This window comes from Coregonus lavaretus, assembly GCF_964263955.1.
Source record: "Coregonus lavaretus genome assembly, contig: SUPER_35_unloc_1, whole genome shotgun sequence".
NCBI lineage: Eukaryota > Metazoa > Chordata > Actinopteri > Salmoniformes > Salmonidae > Coregonus > Coregonus lavaretus.
The window spans coordinates 5,128,714-5,146,040 of record NW_028167181.1 but is presented as its reverse complement, the minus strand read 5'-3'; the positions used below and the strand labels follow the sequence as shown (position 1 = coordinate 5,146,040).

The following is a 17,327-nucleotide window of genomic DNA, read 5'->3' as shown; positions in this document are numbered from 1 at the left end:
ACGGGTTTAGCCGGCTTATATTATCTGCTTATATAATTTCAATTGAACCTAGATGCTGTCCACAATAGGGACCAGCTGAACAGTGGGACCTGTTTGGTATGCAGCCCATGTTGTGTCTGATGGTGTCCCTGGGAGTGCATATTCCCTAACCCCCTACTCTCTCTCTTTCTCTCTCAGACACTCTCTCTTTCTCCCACACACACACACACACACACACACACACACACACACACACACACACACACACACACACACACACACACACACACACACACACAGACACACACACACAAATATGCACACAGTCAAAGAGAGAGAGAGAGAGAGAGAGAGTGAGTGAGATAGAGATTCCCTTTTAATTTAGATAAATTGCCCCAGACTAGACCCTACTTATCATTTGAGCTTACTTATCACAATCTCTTTTGCACAATATAATGATGGCACTGTCTGGTAGCTATGAGTCTGAGTCAGGTGTTATTGTTCCCATTTCCTCTGAAGGTAATTATAACATGCTAATACACCTCTGTTCCAGCCAGACACCTGGATAAAAAATCAAAATGTGCAGAAATATCAAAGTAATTATAGAGAGCGGTGAGACAGACAGATCCACTCCTTGTCTTAAAAGGCCTCTGCACAGATCTCAGCATGTTCCTTTGACAATGGATGTCAAACTAACAGGAGCAGTGCTCTTCTCTCTCCTTCTTACTCTACAGGTATTCTCCGCAGGTAAATCCATTTTTTTTATTTTTTTTACAAACCTTCTACTTTCTGGGGATTTAAATATCTAACATGAAATATCAGAGATCTTCTCTTCAAAATGCTATGATGACGTAGTATCATATATATTTTAGAGGAAATGGAGTGAAAATATATTTTACAAAATGATTACTATGTTTTTACCATTTGTAATGATTGTGATGATCAGGACATTCAGGGGCGGTTTCAGATTAAGTCTTGGACTAAAAAGCACTTTCTATGGAGATTTTCCATTTAGAATGATTTTTAGGCCAGAACTAAGATTAATCTGTGTTTGGGAAACCGTCCCTTACTGTTCAGCAAGTGCAGCCAATAGCAGCACTTTCACAATGTCTTGAATGTCATCCAGAGAGGAATGATGAGACTCCCACTTCCTGGCCCGATCGAGGAGCCATCCCCATGGGAGACTACCTGGAGAAGGGGAGAGGAGAGGTGCACAGAGTGGGAGACTACCTGGAGAAGGGGAGAGGAGAGGTGCACCGAGTTGACAGACAAGGTGAGCCAAAAAATCTATACATTCAGACTAGCTTGGAATCCAAACTGAATATTGATCAGTATAACTATTGTTTCAGCGACATGGTGTGATATTCAGCTTGGATCCCAGGCTAAAGACTACTGAGTAAACATGATTGATCTCTTACGTCGATCTTTGGTGGCATTTATATAATTTGATTAATTGACAACAAACACAACTTTCTCACTTATGTTTATTTTCACAGAGCTGCATTCTGGGCAATCTGAACATGTTATTCACACGCTGTTGAGCATGAACGATGCAGCTGAGATAGACATCATCAACCGTGATGAGTCTCCATGTAAGGTCGTATCAGTCATGGACGACCTCCCAACCCCTCAGGTTCAGACTCAACCAACCCCGACCACAGTTACCACCAGCAGCCCACACCTGGACAATAACAAAGACAAGGAAAAGGCAAAGGAAGCTCCACAACCTCAGGTTCCAGTTGTCCCATACCTACCCATCAGGCCTGTTGCCCCCAACATAAATCGCTTCCCTCCTGCACCACCAATGTTCTTTGTCCCTCAGAGAGGTGCAGCACGCCATCCCCAACCCATGAGCTGGTTTCCCAGAGAAGGTTATGGCAGTTTGCCCAACTACCCCATGCCCCCCTCTGTATTCTCAGCCTATGTCCGGGCTTTGCATGGAGGTTCATCTGAAGATAATTCTCTGGGTGACTGAAGTATTGGGGTCCTGAGACCATTTATAAATAGAATGGGAGTGTCCATTCTATAGATTCTATTTCTATGGCTGAGAGTTTCTGGTGCTAAGACTCCATTTCTGTCCCAGACAAGAGATCGGTAGAGAGGCTGATAAGCATCATGTTTTTTTAAAAAGGTCATTCACAGCATCATGCGTATATGCTTACATGACAAAAATAAACCATTTCCTTTTCATAAACCGTCTTTGAGTTGTTTTGGACTGCAGTGCTCAACCATTTAATGACACTCAATGAATACGTTTAACATGTTACCTTCAGAATCACGATGCTTGCACAATAAAAATTACACCCTGCATTGCAAAGAAAGCCAGTCTCGCTGAGTGCAACTTTTAATAAAGTCAGAATGAACAATGATTAATGGATTCATTATCTGAGATTTTCATGGCTGTGTCGACAAATACGCAGACCTGTGTGGTCAACCTCGGCTGCCTTTGCAATCAACACAAGGCAGTTACCACAGGAGGAGCTGGAACTGGGTGGTGTTCATTATGCACCAAACTGGGGAAAAAAGGGACTGAAACAGGGATGGACTGCCAATAAGAAACGTTCCTTTCATTGTAAATTAGAAGTGTTGTTAAGGTTAGGTTTAAAATCAGATTTTATTGTAGAAATAGGCAGAGTTTAGCCATAATTATGACTATGGCTGTGGCACCTTTACTGAATAAAAATATAAACGCAACATGCAACAATTTCAAAGATTTTACTGAGTTACAGTTCATATAAGGAAATCAGTCAATTCAAATTAACTCATTAGGCCTAATCTATGGATTTCACGACTGGGTAGGGGCGCAGCCATGGGTGGGCCTGGGAGGGCATAGGCCCACCCACTGGGGAGCCAGGTGAAGAAGCCGGAAGTAGAAGTCCTGAGCTGGCGTGGTTACACGTGGTCTGCGGTTGTGAGGCCGGTTGGACGTACTGCCAAATTCTCTAAAACGTTGGAGGCGGTTTATGGTAGAGAAATGAACATTCAATTATCTGGCAACAGCCCTGGTGGACATTCCTGCAGTCAGCATGCCAATTGCACGCTCCCTCAAAACTTGAGACATCTGTGGCATCGTGTTGCGTAACAAAACTGCACATTTTAGAGTGGCCTTTTATTCTCCCCAGCACAAGGTGCACCTGTGTAATGACTATGCTATTTAATCACCTTCTTGATATGCCACACCTGTCAGGTGGATGGATTATCTTGGCAAAGTAAAAACGCTCCCTAACAGGGATGCAAACAAATTTGTGCACAACATTTGAGAGAAATAAGCTTTTTGTGCGTATAGAACATTTCTGGGATCTTTCATTTCAGCTCATGAAACCAACACTTTACATGTTGCGTTTATATTTTTGTTCTGTATAGTTGAGACCCACGTTAATTCTGGCTTTACTAATATTCTCAAGTAGGATCAAACATCTTGGGGCTCCTTTCTTTGTATTCTACGACACTTTGGTTGACTGCTGTGCCCCTTAAAACATGACAACCGTGATGACTGTTGCAGATATCAGTAGTTTATTGTATGTTAAGTCCAACACATTCAAAATGGAAAACTAAAACAAATTTGCTCCACCTGCAACACATTTATTTGTTTCTACTAGCAACAAGTAGAAGGTAAACACAGTAAATGAAGATGGCAACCAACTGACTGTTTAGCATACCACACTTGCTAAAGCCAGGAAGGAAATCCTATTCCACTGAAGAGGCCTGAAATGATATACATTTAAATTCACTCTACAGCATTTTTCAACAGTGGAAAAAGTTTACAGCCTTTGCTGTAGTTTAGGTGGTCCTTTGAAACTTGGGGGTAGAACTTAAATTTCAGCGCAAAAACAATAAAGTACAAATCTGCTCACAAGAAACGTTTAATTTTTTATTTTTAACGCCACTGAGTTTTAAAGCATTGACTTCAGAAAACTAGGCAGAAAGCGTGATGGCTTTCCACTCGACTGACTCTCCTCTCCCTCGTTGCAAAAGTATAATCGCAGCAAGTGCTCTTTTCTTACCCATATTCTGAAACTCACGTTATGAGTATATAGGCAACTGTGAAACTTGTCCATATGTGGAAACATGAGAGGCCTAAGGGGTGTAGCTCTGCAGTGACCAACACTGGGTTCCAGGAGAAAGGGGCTCAATTTCAAAATGGCCTCTTCCCATCACACACACCAGTGTTCGGCTCATCGCTCCCTTCCAACCAAAGGTAATACATGCATTTCAGGAAACACTACATACGTGAAACACCAGCGTGACGGCCTTTTTAAGCTGGCCCACTCCACGAGAAAATGAATTATTATGAGAGCTATGTCATCCTAGTTGATCTGAACCTTCCACTTTAGCTGTATGGGTGAGCAAGTATTTATCTTCATGGTTGGCCAATAGTATCTCGTCCCAAAATAATAAAAATAATTGCCTGAATATAATTATTATTCATAATTAATCAAATTAACAAAAATTAAATAGCGGGGGAGGATGAGGAAAGTGTTTTTACCGTGACAGATTGTCCCAGAAAATGTTGGAAATAGCGCAATACAACCTGACAAGGAAGACCTCAGTACGCCATTTTGAAAAAGGCGCTACATCAGATTGAACTTCCCTTTTCAGTGCAAGAAGACCAGTATAAGAAAAAAGAATTGCAAAAATATTTGTCATTTCTCCTCCCCAATTCTATTCCAGGTTGAAACCGAGGTCTTCCCATTCAGTCACAAAAAGATAACTTCCCATTTCACTGGCAGTGTACTTCTTATTTTTACTTGCCTTATTGAAGCAAAAAAATATGAAAAATCAGTACACGTGCATACTTTTAAAATATGGAACCATAAATGGATTAAAAAAAGTGAGTGCGAGTGTCACCCCAGATAAGGTTAGCACTAAGGCTAAACCACACCTAAGACGACCATTTTACAAAAATTGCTGCCAACGAAAAATGTTTTTGTTGATGAAACAGTCGGATGTGCTTGGGTCCAGGGCTTATTCCGTGTGCCACCGTTCGAGACACAAAGACTACGATGCTCCGCCTGACTGTACCGATTCAGAACTGTCTAGTAGCCCATGTCTGAACCGTGCAATATAACGTCTTTCGTTTAAGAGTGCATTTCATTTTCACTGTCCGTTAGTTACCAAGCAAACAGTTTGTCAATACTGCAGATCCAAACTCGTCAACTGATCCTGTTTGTTAAGGCTTGACTGACCAAGAATCACACACCATGACTAGTATGTTCCAAGGAGTCGTTTCTTTAACATAATAATGCATCTCTTGGACGTTTAACATTAAAACTTAAGGGACCCGTTGTCTCTCTAGTCTCTTCAAACCCCCAGAGCAGATACTATAAACAAACGCACAAAACTTGCAGCACGTCATCTTAGGTAGTTGAACAGTACATATGGGAGAGTGAAATGGGCAGCAGAAAAATGTTATAATCCTGTGAAGAATAATGCAAATTCTCCTGGCCTCAGTAGGTATAGTAGTTCAACTGGAGCTGCTCCGCTTACCAAAGAGGGGAGCGACACCGGACACCATGACCTCAACTCACTAGTAAGACTGGAAAGATGAAATAGAAGGCACCATCATGCTTTTATAATCAAGTTGAAGGAAAATAAAAACCAAATCATACAGTAAACTATGATTTTTGCTGTACATTTATTATGTTACTCCGTACTCTGACAGGGAATGGGGGGAGAAGAGGGGGGGGGCCCAGTTTCACGGTTCTGGCAAGGTAGGGAAGAGAAAAAAAGAACAAACAAACCTTGTATTAACAAAGAATAGTGAGCGAGCCTACACCAACATTATCACCACCACTCTCCTATTGGTCAGCTTGGTTTCTGTCTGTGGATCATCCTTTTATTTCCCCGTTTGGTAAAGTCCAGGAAATTTGAGCTTTTTATTAAATTCATTTAGGAAAATAATGATTCTGTAGATTGGTTTGTTGTGTCTTGTTGTTGGATTCCAGCAGTAATTGAAGCATAGTTATTGGTTCGCAGGTCAGATGAGAAAAATAAAAAAGTATATTGGTCACAGTAAACAGGCCTGAAGTGGAGGCCTGCCTTGTCACGCCGTTTAGCTTTGAGACAACAGTAGATGTCTCAACCAGCTGCGTTCCCAGGATGTCAATGTAACATGACGAAAGTACCCATTAGTGCATATTGATGAGTGCATTATGCAATTTGTTGTCGTTTTAAGCAGTGTTCTTTGAAAAAGAAAAAAAGAAAGGCAAACCTTTCCCCCATAGCAGGAAATTCACACCTCATGCTTTTCCAACAGTAACGGGCAGAGAACTCCCACATATAAAATGTGCAATAAGAGGGGTGTCGTGACATAGCGCCCCGGTAAGTCGAGGTGTAATAATCTCTATTCCAAATGATGGGCTGTATTATCGTAGGTAAAAGTCTATCAGTCCCTCCTATAACGTTGCAGATTACTCCTGGTTGCTTTTCCTCAAATTTACAAATTAATGTCTGTGAATTCTTGAGAACACTGGAAAAGGACGCTCAGCTCACAGCTAAGTAAAGCGAAAATGCAAATTTTACATTTGCTTGTTTTTGTCTGTCACATCAAAGAAGAAATAGTTGACAGGTTGTGTCACATTCCAAAGCCAGAAATACTTTTTTACCGAAAATAAACAAAAAAAGTATATACGTTTATACATGTAGATTTTTTTCGTTAACGAGAACGGTCGAAGATGAAGAACATGGTACTACTTCCGAACTGCAGGTGGCGCTCTCAGCGGCGCTGGGTGGTGAAGCGGCCCTCGGCCGATCCTCCTGCCCCTCTTCCGGAGCCCATGCCGGGCTTGGGAGCCCCCATGCCGCCCCTGGGTGGGGGGCCCCTGCCGTCACGCATCATCCCGCTGCCAGCCACGCCTCCTCGCGGGCCGCCAGGCCCCCTGTCGCCGCGTCTCCCCATATCTCTGCGGTCGTCTCCGCCGCGAACCTCCCGCTCACGCACCGCCCTGGTCTTCTTCTCCTCTACGTTCAGACGTACCTCGCCGCGGAACATGATGGGCTACAGGACGGAAACGAGGGGACCGTTAATACAGGATTAGCAGGTGATTGGGAACCTTAAGAAAATACCCTTTTCTAACACCCGTTTCACAATCCTCCTCATTCACTGGTTTGCACACCATAAAACCCTATTGTTGCATCTTAGATTGTTCAATTGTGTTTATCGTTTCGGACAAAACGTATTACCTCTTGAATAGAGAACAATTGCAGTAAGAGAGAAATATCAATACCAGGGTTTTTTCTGCACAGAAAAGTATTGGGCAGGCCGCCTAAGTGTTCAGGCCACCTATGTCCAAACAGTTAAAACATTTTATATTGTCAGGATGGAAAAACTTTTTCAATGTAAACTTAAAATGACTAAAACCAGATATAAGCATGTAGAAAATAGATACACACACTCAAATTTCCCGCACCCATCGCCACCTAAGCACCATTTTGATACAGAAAAACCCTGAATACCCAACAGTCCCATATAGTTGATATTCAAACAAAGGGAAAATGGGCTCCAGATTGGGGGATTAGGACACTGTGCAGAAAACCCAACGGTGGTGACATACAACACTAGTCCGTGTGCCACCAAAACACCAGCGTGAATGAGGGGGATAATGATAAAGGTAGTACTTGCCCCCCCTACCTTCGCCCCCAGGATTCTCTGGACAGGGTCAGAGTCATCGAAGACCACGAATCCAAAGTTGGGCAGCTTTCCTCCGACTCCCTTGGTGTTGATCCTCAGCTCCACTACGTTACCAAAAGCTGAAGGAAGACATGAGTTTTCCATTTCAAATACAGAAAATCACACTCTCCTCCTGCTCCTTTCATCTAGAGTTGAACTTGTTAGTCACACCTTACCAAAAAGGGTATACGATCTTTATTCATGTAAACTATTCCAAATGCACACAATTATATTGATTTAATCGCCATTGATACTTTGAACAACCTGAAAAATGGCACGGTTAAATAACCATCCGTGTGTATGAGCGCTTACTCATGAAGAAGTCCTTGAGCTCTGCCTCGTCGATGTCGTGAGGGAGGTTTCCCACAAAGAGCTGGTGGCTGTCAGGGTACCGGATAATCCTTCTGCTGTCCATCTCACCGGGGTCCGCCTCGCCCCGACCTGCAGTCAGGACAACTGTCGTTAGCTACCATCTGCACCATCACTCTGTGCCAACACTGAAGAAAGCCCATTTAGTAGAAAGTCACAGCTTTATTACCTTTGTTGACAAAACTGAAGTGGGGTTTCCCAGTTTGTGATTCTGAAGGTGCAACACCATCTAAGTGACAGAGACATGCACACATTGACCCAGGTGTAAAGAATAAAGACTAGAACAGAAGTGTGAGCACCTGTGACATGTTTAGAAATAGGCAGACCTAAAAACAAGAGCATATTGAGCGTATAGACAGCGAGTCTATAGAAAAATAAAATTGCCATTTGCTCCCACTGGTCTTACCAGGTCTGGGTGCTCGCTGTACGAAGGCTGGTCTGTCGCGGGTGCGCTGGTCCCGGGGTCCCCGGAGAGGGGCCGTCTGGGTGTCAGGCTTGGTCTCCACTCTGGGCTGTAAAGGAGCACGACACACACAGGAGATGAGACCTTCTTGACCACAGACCACTGGTACAACACTCAGCCTAGACACACACATGACACGGGGGGGGGTTACCTGTGAGCTTGGTGCTTTAACAACATGGGGGGGGATTCCAGAGGACGGTCCTGTACCGCTAGGAGGCAGGTTTTTACTGGTCACCGAGGCCCAGGAGAAGGTCTGCCAGGAATTCAGTCAGAATTCAACCGTGCCAATCAGTAGAACACAGTACAATATACTTTCCTCGCACAATATTATTTTGAAAGGCAGATATCTTGACAGTAATCAGTACAATAGTGCTATTTCGGAAATGGCACCCTATTCCCTCTATAGTTAACTTTTGACCAGCGATCTATAGAGAATAGCAGTGCGATTTCAGATGCAACTTGCATGTTATTGTAACGTTATTGTGATGTTAGTCATCATATCAATGTGTTTTACTGCAACATCACCAGGAGAGTGGACCAACCTTGGGGGCCTCCTGGGTGTTGGGTGGGGACTCTACGGGGACCGGGGAGGGGGCCTTCTCCTCCAGCTCCTCCATCACCTTCTCCTCCACGTCGGGCTTCAGCTCTTCTACCTCGGGCTCCGGTTCAGGCTCGGGCTCAGGCTCTGGAGCCGGCTCCTCCATGGGCTCCTCAACACCATTGCTAAATGGAACACAAATCAATCCAGTTTTATACAGCTGGTCGCCTAGATGTACCTTATTATACGCTCAGATACAAGCTCAATGTAATTGGAGTCAGTCACATTTCTTCTTGACACAAATATGATGCAACTGTACACTCACTGGCCAGTTTATTTTGTACCCCACCCCGTTCATGAAAATGGACCGCTCCTACAGACAGTGAGTCACGTGGCCTGCTATATAAAGCAGGCAGACAGGCATCCAGCTACTGTTCGATTGAACATTAGAATGGGCAAAACTTGTGACCTAAGAGACTTGAGATGTGGTATGATCCAGTATCCAAGGCCGGATCTAGTATCTCAGAAACGGTCGCCCTCCTGGGCTTTTCAGGCACGACAGTGTCTAGGGTTTACCGTGAATGGTGGCACAAACAAAATACATCCAGTCAGCGGCAGTCCTGTGGGCGAGAACAGCTCGTTGATGAGAGAGGTCAAAGAAGAATGGCAAGAATCGTGCAAGCTAACAGGCGAGCCACAATTACACCAATAACGGCACAGTCCAACAGTGGTGTGCAGAACTGCGCAACTCGTTGATCCTGGTCACAGATGAGCTATTGCAGCAGACGACCACACCGGTTTCCACACCCATCAGGTAAAAACAAAAAGCGGCTCGTGGGCACACAGTCACCAAGATTGCACAATCGAGGTGCGGAAAAACAGCGCCTGGAACATGACATCGAGTTCAGTTTACTTGAGTGACCTGGGCAGTCCCCAGACCTCAACCCAATAGAGCATCTCTGGGATGAGATGGAACGGGCTGGACGGCGGTACATTCATGCTGCGAACAATCCGCAGCAACTGCGTGATGCCATTGCGTCAGCATGGACCAACATCCCAGTGGAACGTTTCCGACACCTTGTAGAATTCCTTGAAGAATTCAGGCTGTTCTGGAGGCAAAGAGGGGTCCGACCCGGAACTAGATGGGCGTACCTAATAAACTGGCCGGTGAGTTTATATACCAACGGTATGCCATGTTTACTTATTGTTGTTGATTTTATGCAGTGCACTTCCTGTACGTAAAGTCAATTTCTCTAAACAAATCATAAAGTACATCTAATCTACATTTAGTCGCCTTTGATCTAAACATCCTTATCAAACTGGCATGGTAGTCTCCATGGCATAGACTTACATGACAGGGTGAGGCTCATAGTAAGTAGTGCTGTTAGGACTGTCCTGGAGTGGCTCTGGGGACGGCTGTCTATCCTCTTGCTCCTCCTCAACCTCCTCTTCAGATTCTGAGGTAGAGGTATCATCGATTAACAAAATCAAGTATACAGACCATAAACTCAACATCCAAATTCTACATTGAAGATAATTTAAACTGGACAAAGTGCAGAATTTCTTACCCTCATCAAGTTCAGCCTCAGAGTCACCGAAAACCTCATCCTCATAGCGGAAGATGTCATTGTGTACGTAGAATTTGTTTGCCACAGAACCCTGTGGAAATAGCCAGACAACATGCTATTAGTATCTGTGCTGCATTAGCTGACACAAATTTGATTTTCCTCATAGTTGAGGGGTTTCGTATTCTAAAAAAGTATTGAGAACGGAAAGCAAGTGTTCCTATTGGACAAGTGCAGAGTTGTGTTCAGCAGGCACAGAATGCTTTGAAACTGAGTGAATCGGGGAGGTACTTTCTGAACATTGTGCCCTACTGAACACAACTCAGGTAGTCGGCTCCATTTCAACTCATTCTCCCATTTTGTGCCTCCAATCCAGAATTCCCAGTGAGTGAGAATTAAAAAATGCCAACTAACCAATGCTTAATTAAGTGTGTGCAGTGAGCCCCGCCCTTTAGCCTACCGTACTACGCACCTCTGGAGCGAGCACAAAGGTCTGCATGAACTTCCTCATGGGCTGGCCGTTGTTGGAGAGCTCACCCAGCACCTGGACCACAACGCCGTCAGTCAGCGTGGCATGGGCGTCCACGTGTCTGATCTTCGTGTGGCATTCTTGGAACTGCAGGGACAATACCTTCTTGTGGATTTCCTGGGTAGGGTGAAGGAAGTACAGTTAGAAATAGGTCACAAGGCCAGGAGTGGTTTATAATAGAATCAAATTTCCTGCATTATTACATCACAGCATTTGAAGGCCATTAAAAAATATATTTACAAAATCTAATTTGCTTGAGATTTGCATGGAAAGCATCCCTAGTCAGGACTCTTGACTGTGCTATGTTTTTCAAAACAGGCACTTTTCATCTGTATCTTTGATTTAGGTTATTGACACTTACCGCTTGGCCATACACCGCCTCCGCCAGCTTCCCGTTGGAGTCGAGTCCACCGTGAACATAGGAGGAGTTCCTTCCATAAAACCTGTCATGACAAAGCAGAGACATTCAAAGTCCTGCTGGCACAAGTCTACATAAAGCAATGGAAGGTTATCACATACTGTGGGCTATTCAATCTACACAAAATCGGTCAGTACCTGTGCAGGAAATCGGGTGCTTTGTTTAAGAGTGTGTAATACTGCCTCACAAACTCCCGCCCTACAAGCAGGGGACTTGGCTTCTCCATCACCATTTCTTTGGTAAACAATATGAAGTGCTGAAACAGAACATGAACAAAACATATTTTAGTCATGATATGAAATACTACTTTGAAGTGACCTGAGAAAATGCAAGTCAGCATTGCAGAAGGAAAACAAAGCCATGACAACTCATCCTTCTTGAGGCAACATGTACAGAGGCAACATGTACAATATCAAACCTTAATACCAGAACCAATGGAAAACTGAGCAACTTATGAGTCGTTCATGAATGTTATTTGCATGCCAATTTGAACGACTAGTAAATTGTGTACAGAAACTGGGTATTAAGACGTTACTTTCTCTTTTGAAATGAGTTGAGCAGAGAATATGAAGACAAAGTAAATGTGGTCAACTCACTTTTAAACCACAATGCACCAAGTTGATCGAGTGCAAATTATATAATGATACATAGTTTCCTTCATGTCTCCCATCCATATTTGTTGTTGCTAGTTGGTTAGCTAACTAACTACTTTGTTATCACACACCAGCGTGCAACTGCGCCATCACGTTTATCCACGGGGACACAAAAGAGGGGTTCAAAACACAGGTCGACTTCAGCGAGACGTTCTCATAGAAGAGTTGAGAGATTGTCTAAACACATTTTACTAATCAAATGAACAAATTAGGTTAATCTTAATTTCGTTTGTTTGATAGTGGTCAGGCATATTGTGACGGAAACTGCGGAAGGCCTCCCACGACCTGGTACAGCCTCTGTCGTAGCTGGATGTCTATTTTTGTGTGGCATCGTCGAATCATTTCCCTGTCCTTGATACCAAGATAGACATACCACAAATATTACTAGAAATTGTAGACTAATTCCAAACGCATTGAAAGACGCTTCGTCTTATTTGTAAGTGTATTTAGCAAACTAGTTAGTGTAGGGTGGCATATTTGTAAGGTAAAAAAGGATTAGCTAGCTAACGTTAGCTTGCTACAACTGGGCTGGGGAAGTAGCTAGTTTGCTAGGCTAAATCGGGCAAACTTGCTAGCTAGCTCCTAGTTAGCCAACGTTAACACTTCGTGCATTGATAAATACCATTACCCCAATGTAATTTCAGTTTATTTTTTTTAACAAAATGCACAGTTCAAGCCCCCCACCGGTTACTAATGAAATTATAGTGGAAATGGTACGTTGTTAGCTAACGTTAGGCAGCTAATGGCGCTAAACTAGATTTGTGGCGTCGTTGCTTTTTCTTCAACACGGTTAGCTACTGTAACGTTAGCTACCTTGTCTGACAACTTTGTTTACCCCTATCAATTTTTCTTCGTGTAATAATGTGCATCAACACTTCCATGCAAAATCATGTGGCTCAATTTCATGAATTGAAGAAACGTTAGACAGCTAGCACCAATCACTTTGTAACTAGCCAATGCACATTGGTCTATTCTGACCGGCTAACACGCTCCTGCAAGTGCCTGAATCCTAACCCGGTAGGCAGGGTTTTCTTGAACAGAGCTGGTTAGCAAGGAATAGTGTCGAGACCAGTGCTAGTGTTAGCATTGCACATAATACAAAGGCCGACTAGTTAGTCAATGACAAAAATACATTGAACACGGTCATATTCGGGGTTCAGCCAGAGATAGTTTAGCCATCACATGATACCATGCCTGCCTGACTAAAACAGCAAGACTTTTTATTCAATTTTAGCTCGAATTGTCGACATGGAATGAATTGAAGACACATACAGTGAGCCAACAAAGACCTTCACTAACTCAAATGTTAACTTTTCCCCCGAGAACAACTACAGTAGTTAGCTAACTATCCATAAATAAAATGTTATCGTTAGACAAAGCATTGGCTAACTAGAAAGTATGCTAGCTAACGTTAGAGTTTATCTAAAAAAGGTAACTTACCTTTTGAAATACCTATCTAATTGAACACAGTGATTAAATAAATAAGTATGAATATAAACGATTCTGGTCGTCAACGACTATACTATGAAATATGAAGAATATTTCAGGTGTAATTTATAATATTTCCCACCCTCTACTGACAGACTTTATGATCTCTGCTGTATCAGAGATTGGAATTTAAAGCGATAGACTTCAATTTTATTCTCTAACCCCTGCAATCTGGGGCAGGGAACCCCGGTGACAGTGGAGTAGCCAATGATATTTTTACACTGGACAACATCAATTGTGACGTAGTTTGGTGTATTTTCCCGCCTGTCTTCCTGCCTAAAAAGCCAGACATTATGACGTCACAACGGTTTTATTTTGTCATAAATCATAATACAAGATTATTTATTAGCCAAAAGTTGAAAAGAGCTTCATTGTGACTTAAAACATATTTACCAAGAAAATAATGTTCATATAGTATACACAAGAAAATTGAGCAATCAGTAATGCATGTTATGTTTTATTCCTGACAGACAGCAGACACCTTGAAGGCTACAATTAATACTTTTGAATACAAAAACTGGAGGAAACCCAGAGCCACAGAAACAAGCCTATCATATATATGCCTGCCAGTATCAGGAGACACACCTGCAGTGCATTCAGAAAGTATTTGGCCCAGCTTCGTCCGGGTTTGGCCGGTGTAGGCCGTCATTGTAAATAAGAATTTGTTCTTAACTGACTTGCCTAGTTAAATAAAAGTTAAATTAAAAAAAATTAAAGACCCCTTGACTTTTTCCACATTTTTTTACGTTACAGCCTTATTCTAAAATTGATTAAATTGTTTTTTCCCCCTCATCAATCTACACACAATACCCCATAATAACAAAGCAAAAACAGGTTTTTAGAAATGTTTGCAAATGTATAAAACAAAAAAACTGAAATATTCCATTTACATAAGTATTCAGACCGTTTACTCAGTACTTTGGCAGCGATTACAGCCTTGAGTCTTCTTGGGTATGACGCTACACCTGTATTTGGCAAGTTTCTCCCATTCTTCTCTGCAGATCCTCTCAAGCTCTGTCAGGTTGGATGGGGAGCATCACTGCAGAGCTATTTTCAGGTCTCTCCAGAGATGTTCGATCGGGTTCAAGTCCGGGCTCTGGCTGGGCCACTCAAGGAAATTCAGAGGCTGTGTGCTTCGGGTCGTTGTCCTGTTGGAAGGTGAACCTTGGCCCCAGTCTGAGGTCCTGAGCGCTCTGGAGCAGGTTTTCATCAAGGATCTCTCTGTACTTTGCTCCGTTCATCTTTCCCTTGATCCTGACTAGTCTCCCAGTCCCTGCGGCTGAAAAACATCCCCACTGCATGATGCTACCACCACCATGCTTCACCGTAGAGATGGTGCCAGGTTTCCTCCAGACGTGACGCTTGGCATTCAGGCCAAAGAGTTCAATCTTGGTTTCATCAGACCAGAGAATCTTGTTTCTCATGGTCTGAGAGTCCTTTAGGTGCCTTTTGTCAAACTCCAAGCGGGCTGTCATGTGCCTTTTACTGAGGAGTGGCTTCCGTCTGGCCACTCTACCATAAAGGCCTGATTGGTGGAGTGCTGCAGAGATGGTTGTCCTTCTGGAAGGTTCTCTCATCTCCACAGAGGAACACTGGAGCTCTGTCTGCGTGACCATCGGGTTCTTGGTCACCTCCCTGCCCAAGGCCCTTCTCCCCCTGTTGCTCAGTTTGGCCGGGTGGCCAGCTCTACGAAGAGTCTTGGTGGTTCCAAACTTCTTCCATTTAAGAATGATGGAGGCCACTGTGTCCTTGGGGACCTTCAATGCTGCAGAAATGTGCTGGTACCCTTCCCCAGAACTGTGCCTCGACAAAATCCTGTCACGGAGCTCTACGGACAATTCCTTCGACCTCATGGCTTGGTTTTTGCTCTGACATGCACTGTCAACTGTGGGACCTTATATAGACAGTTGTGTGCCTTTCCAAATCATGTCCAGTCAATTGAATTTACCACAGGTGGACTCCAATCAAGATGTAGAAACATCTCAAGGATGATCAATGGAAACAGGATGCACCTGAGCTCAATTTCAAGTCTCATAGCAAAGGGTCTGAATACTTATGTAAATAAGGTATTTCAGTTTGTATTTTTTTTATTTTGAATACATTTGCAAAAATGTCTAAAAACCTGTTTTTGCTTTGCCATTATGGGGTATTGTGTATAGATCAATGAGGGGGAAAAAACAACTTAATCCATTTTAGAAAAAGTCTGGAAAAAGTCAAGGGGTCTGAATACTTTCCGAATGCACTGTAATTAATTGAATAAAAGAACGCTGGAGCCACTACGATATCTCTGTATCTGGGATATTATATATTTTCTCTGCTTATCAACTGGACCCTGATGGTAGTTGGGGAAGTAAAAAGCTTAGGGTTTGGCTTTATTAGATGGCTTCCTCATAGGGCCAGTATGGGACATAGGACCCCCAGTGACGGCTGGTCATTCACCAGGGTTGGCTAGTTGAAGTTCACAGATGTTGAGGTGGTGACAGGTGAGGCACATCCTCCTAGGGCCCTCTGAGCTAACAATTGTCTCAGATGACATCCTAGCCTAGAGGAGTACCACCAGCATGAGGAGTCAGAGGCGACGCAGTTTGGTAGCCTGACAACAGTTCCTGGTTTGACCACTATTACTGGTCTGGAGTATCCGTGACTGAGCATCACTTTGACATCATTGGCAGAGTTAACAGCTTTTAGTATTGGATACACACCCTTGCCCACCACCACTACAGGTGGGGCATAGCTCCTCTTCCCCTCTCTCAGGAGGGAGTGAAGAGTACCGAGGGATGCCCAGCACTGGTTGAACCCAGGCCTTGTCAGGTTACCAGACTGCTGCACATTGCTCCCAGCAGGCATGGGTACGACTTGTACCTGTGTGCACTGATATACCCCTCTCATGTCTGGGAACTTGGCAGCCAAATAGATTTTCTTCCCAGCCACGTCGACCACCATGGGGTAGACATAATACGCCCCAGTGGAAGGGAGAGCTACACCTGGGGGGACGGGTTGTGGTAGTCTGGAAGGGTGAGTGGGAGGGGTTAGCTGGAACTCCTTACAGCCGTCTCCCCTCTCCTCGTCCTTCGGGGTGACCTGATAGCCTTCCAGGAACCAGCCGTCCTCAGAGCGCTTCTGGAGCCCTAGGAACCAAAATAGAATGGAATGGATTGATTGTTCATGTTCAGAATAGCCCACTAAAAGTACAATGTTTATTACATTTTTATTGAATCACATAAACAGTCGACAAGATATGTATGGCCATTTATGATGATGGTGATAATGAAGATACTCACTGCGAAAATACATTATATATACAAAAGTATGTGGACACCCCTTCAAATGAGGGGATTCAGCTATTTCAGCCACACTTGTTGCTGACAGGTGTATAAAATCGAGCGTACCGCCATGCAATCTCCATAGGGAAACATTGGCAGTAGAATGGCCTTACTTATACAAGCTCACAGAACGGAACCGCCGAGTGCTGAAGAAAAATCGTCTGTCCTTGGTTGCAACACTCACTACCGAGTTCCAAACTGCCTCTGGAAGCAATGTCAGCACAATAACTGTTCGTCGGGAGCTTCATGAAATGGGTTTCCATGGACGAGCAGCCGCACACAAGCCTAAGATCACCATGTGCAATGCCAAATGTCGGCTGGAGTGGTGTAAAG

At 43.6% G+C, this 17,327-nt stretch overlaps 2 protein-coding genes across 3 annotated transcripts; one reads left to right on the top strand and one right to left on the bottom strand.

Annotated features, from left to right (window-relative positions):
- Positions 1-653: 653 nt before the first annotated feature.
- Positions 654-3,212, top strand: LOC311110027 (uncharacterized protein). Its single transcript, XM_084188555.1, has 3 exons — positions 654-726; positions 1,106-1,252; positions 1,476-3,212. Exons 1-3 carry the CDS (start codon positions 660-662, stop codon positions 1,952-1,954), a joined length of 693 nt encoding a protein of 230 aa, XP_084044681.1. The 5' UTR covers positions 654-659; the 3' UTR covers positions 1,955-3,212.
- Positions 3,213-3,469: 257 nt separating this feature from the next.
- Positions 3,470-13,817, bottom strand: g3bp2a (G3BP stress granule assembly factor 2a). 2 transcript variants are annotated; one of them, XM_084188538.1, is made up of 13 exons: positions 13,624-13,817; positions 11,668-11,786; positions 11,474-11,555; positions 11,056-11,229; positions 10,587-10,677; positions 10,370-10,475; positions 9,023-9,203; positions 8,632-8,733; positions 8,424-8,529; positions 8,187-8,246; positions 7,961-8,089; positions 7,610-7,728; positions 3,470-6,976 (listed from the first exon to the last, which is right to left on the bottom strand). In XM_084188538.1, the coding sequence occupies exons 2-13, from the start codon at positions 11,760-11,762 to the stop codon at positions 6,695-6,697; spliced, it is 1,527 nt and encodes a 508-aa protein (XP_084044664.1). In that variant the 5' UTR covers positions 11,763-11,786; positions 13,624-13,817; the 3' UTR covers positions 3,470-6,694. The 2 variants fall into 2 exon arrangements, with proteins under 2 accessions (XP_084044664.1, XP_084044663.1); XM_084188537.1 differs by having other exon boundaries at positions 11,044-11,229; positions 13,624-13,795.
- Between the last annotated feature and the right edge of the window lie 3,510 nt (positions 13,818-17,327).

Bases quoted from the DNA above. Each gene is read 5' to 3' on its own strand.
- LOC311110027 (XM_084188555.1), top strand. From the start codon at position 660: ATGGATGTCAAACTAACAGGAGCAGTGCTCTTCTCTCTCCTTCTTACT. The intron at 727-1,105 runs GTAAATCCATTT...AATGTCATCCAG, and splicing joins TCTACAGGTATTCTCCGCAG to AGAGGAATGATGAGACTCCC. The intron at 1,253-1,475 runs GTGAGCCAAAAA...TTATTTTCACAG, and splicing joins GCACCGAGTTGACAGACAAG to AGCTGCATTCTGGGCAATCT.
- g3bp2a (XM_084188537.1), bottom strand. From the start codon at position 11,762: ATGGTGATGGAGAAGCCAAGTCCCCTGCTTGTAGGGCGGGAGTTTGTG. The intron at 11,556-11,667 runs GTACTGACCGAT...TTGTCATGACAG, and splicing joins GCACCCGATTTCCTGCACAG to GTTTTATGGAAGGAACTCCT. The intron at 8,090-8,186 runs GTAATAAAGCTG...TCCTGACTGCAG, and splicing joins CTTCAGTTTTGTCAACAAAG to GTCGGGGCGAGGCGGACCCC.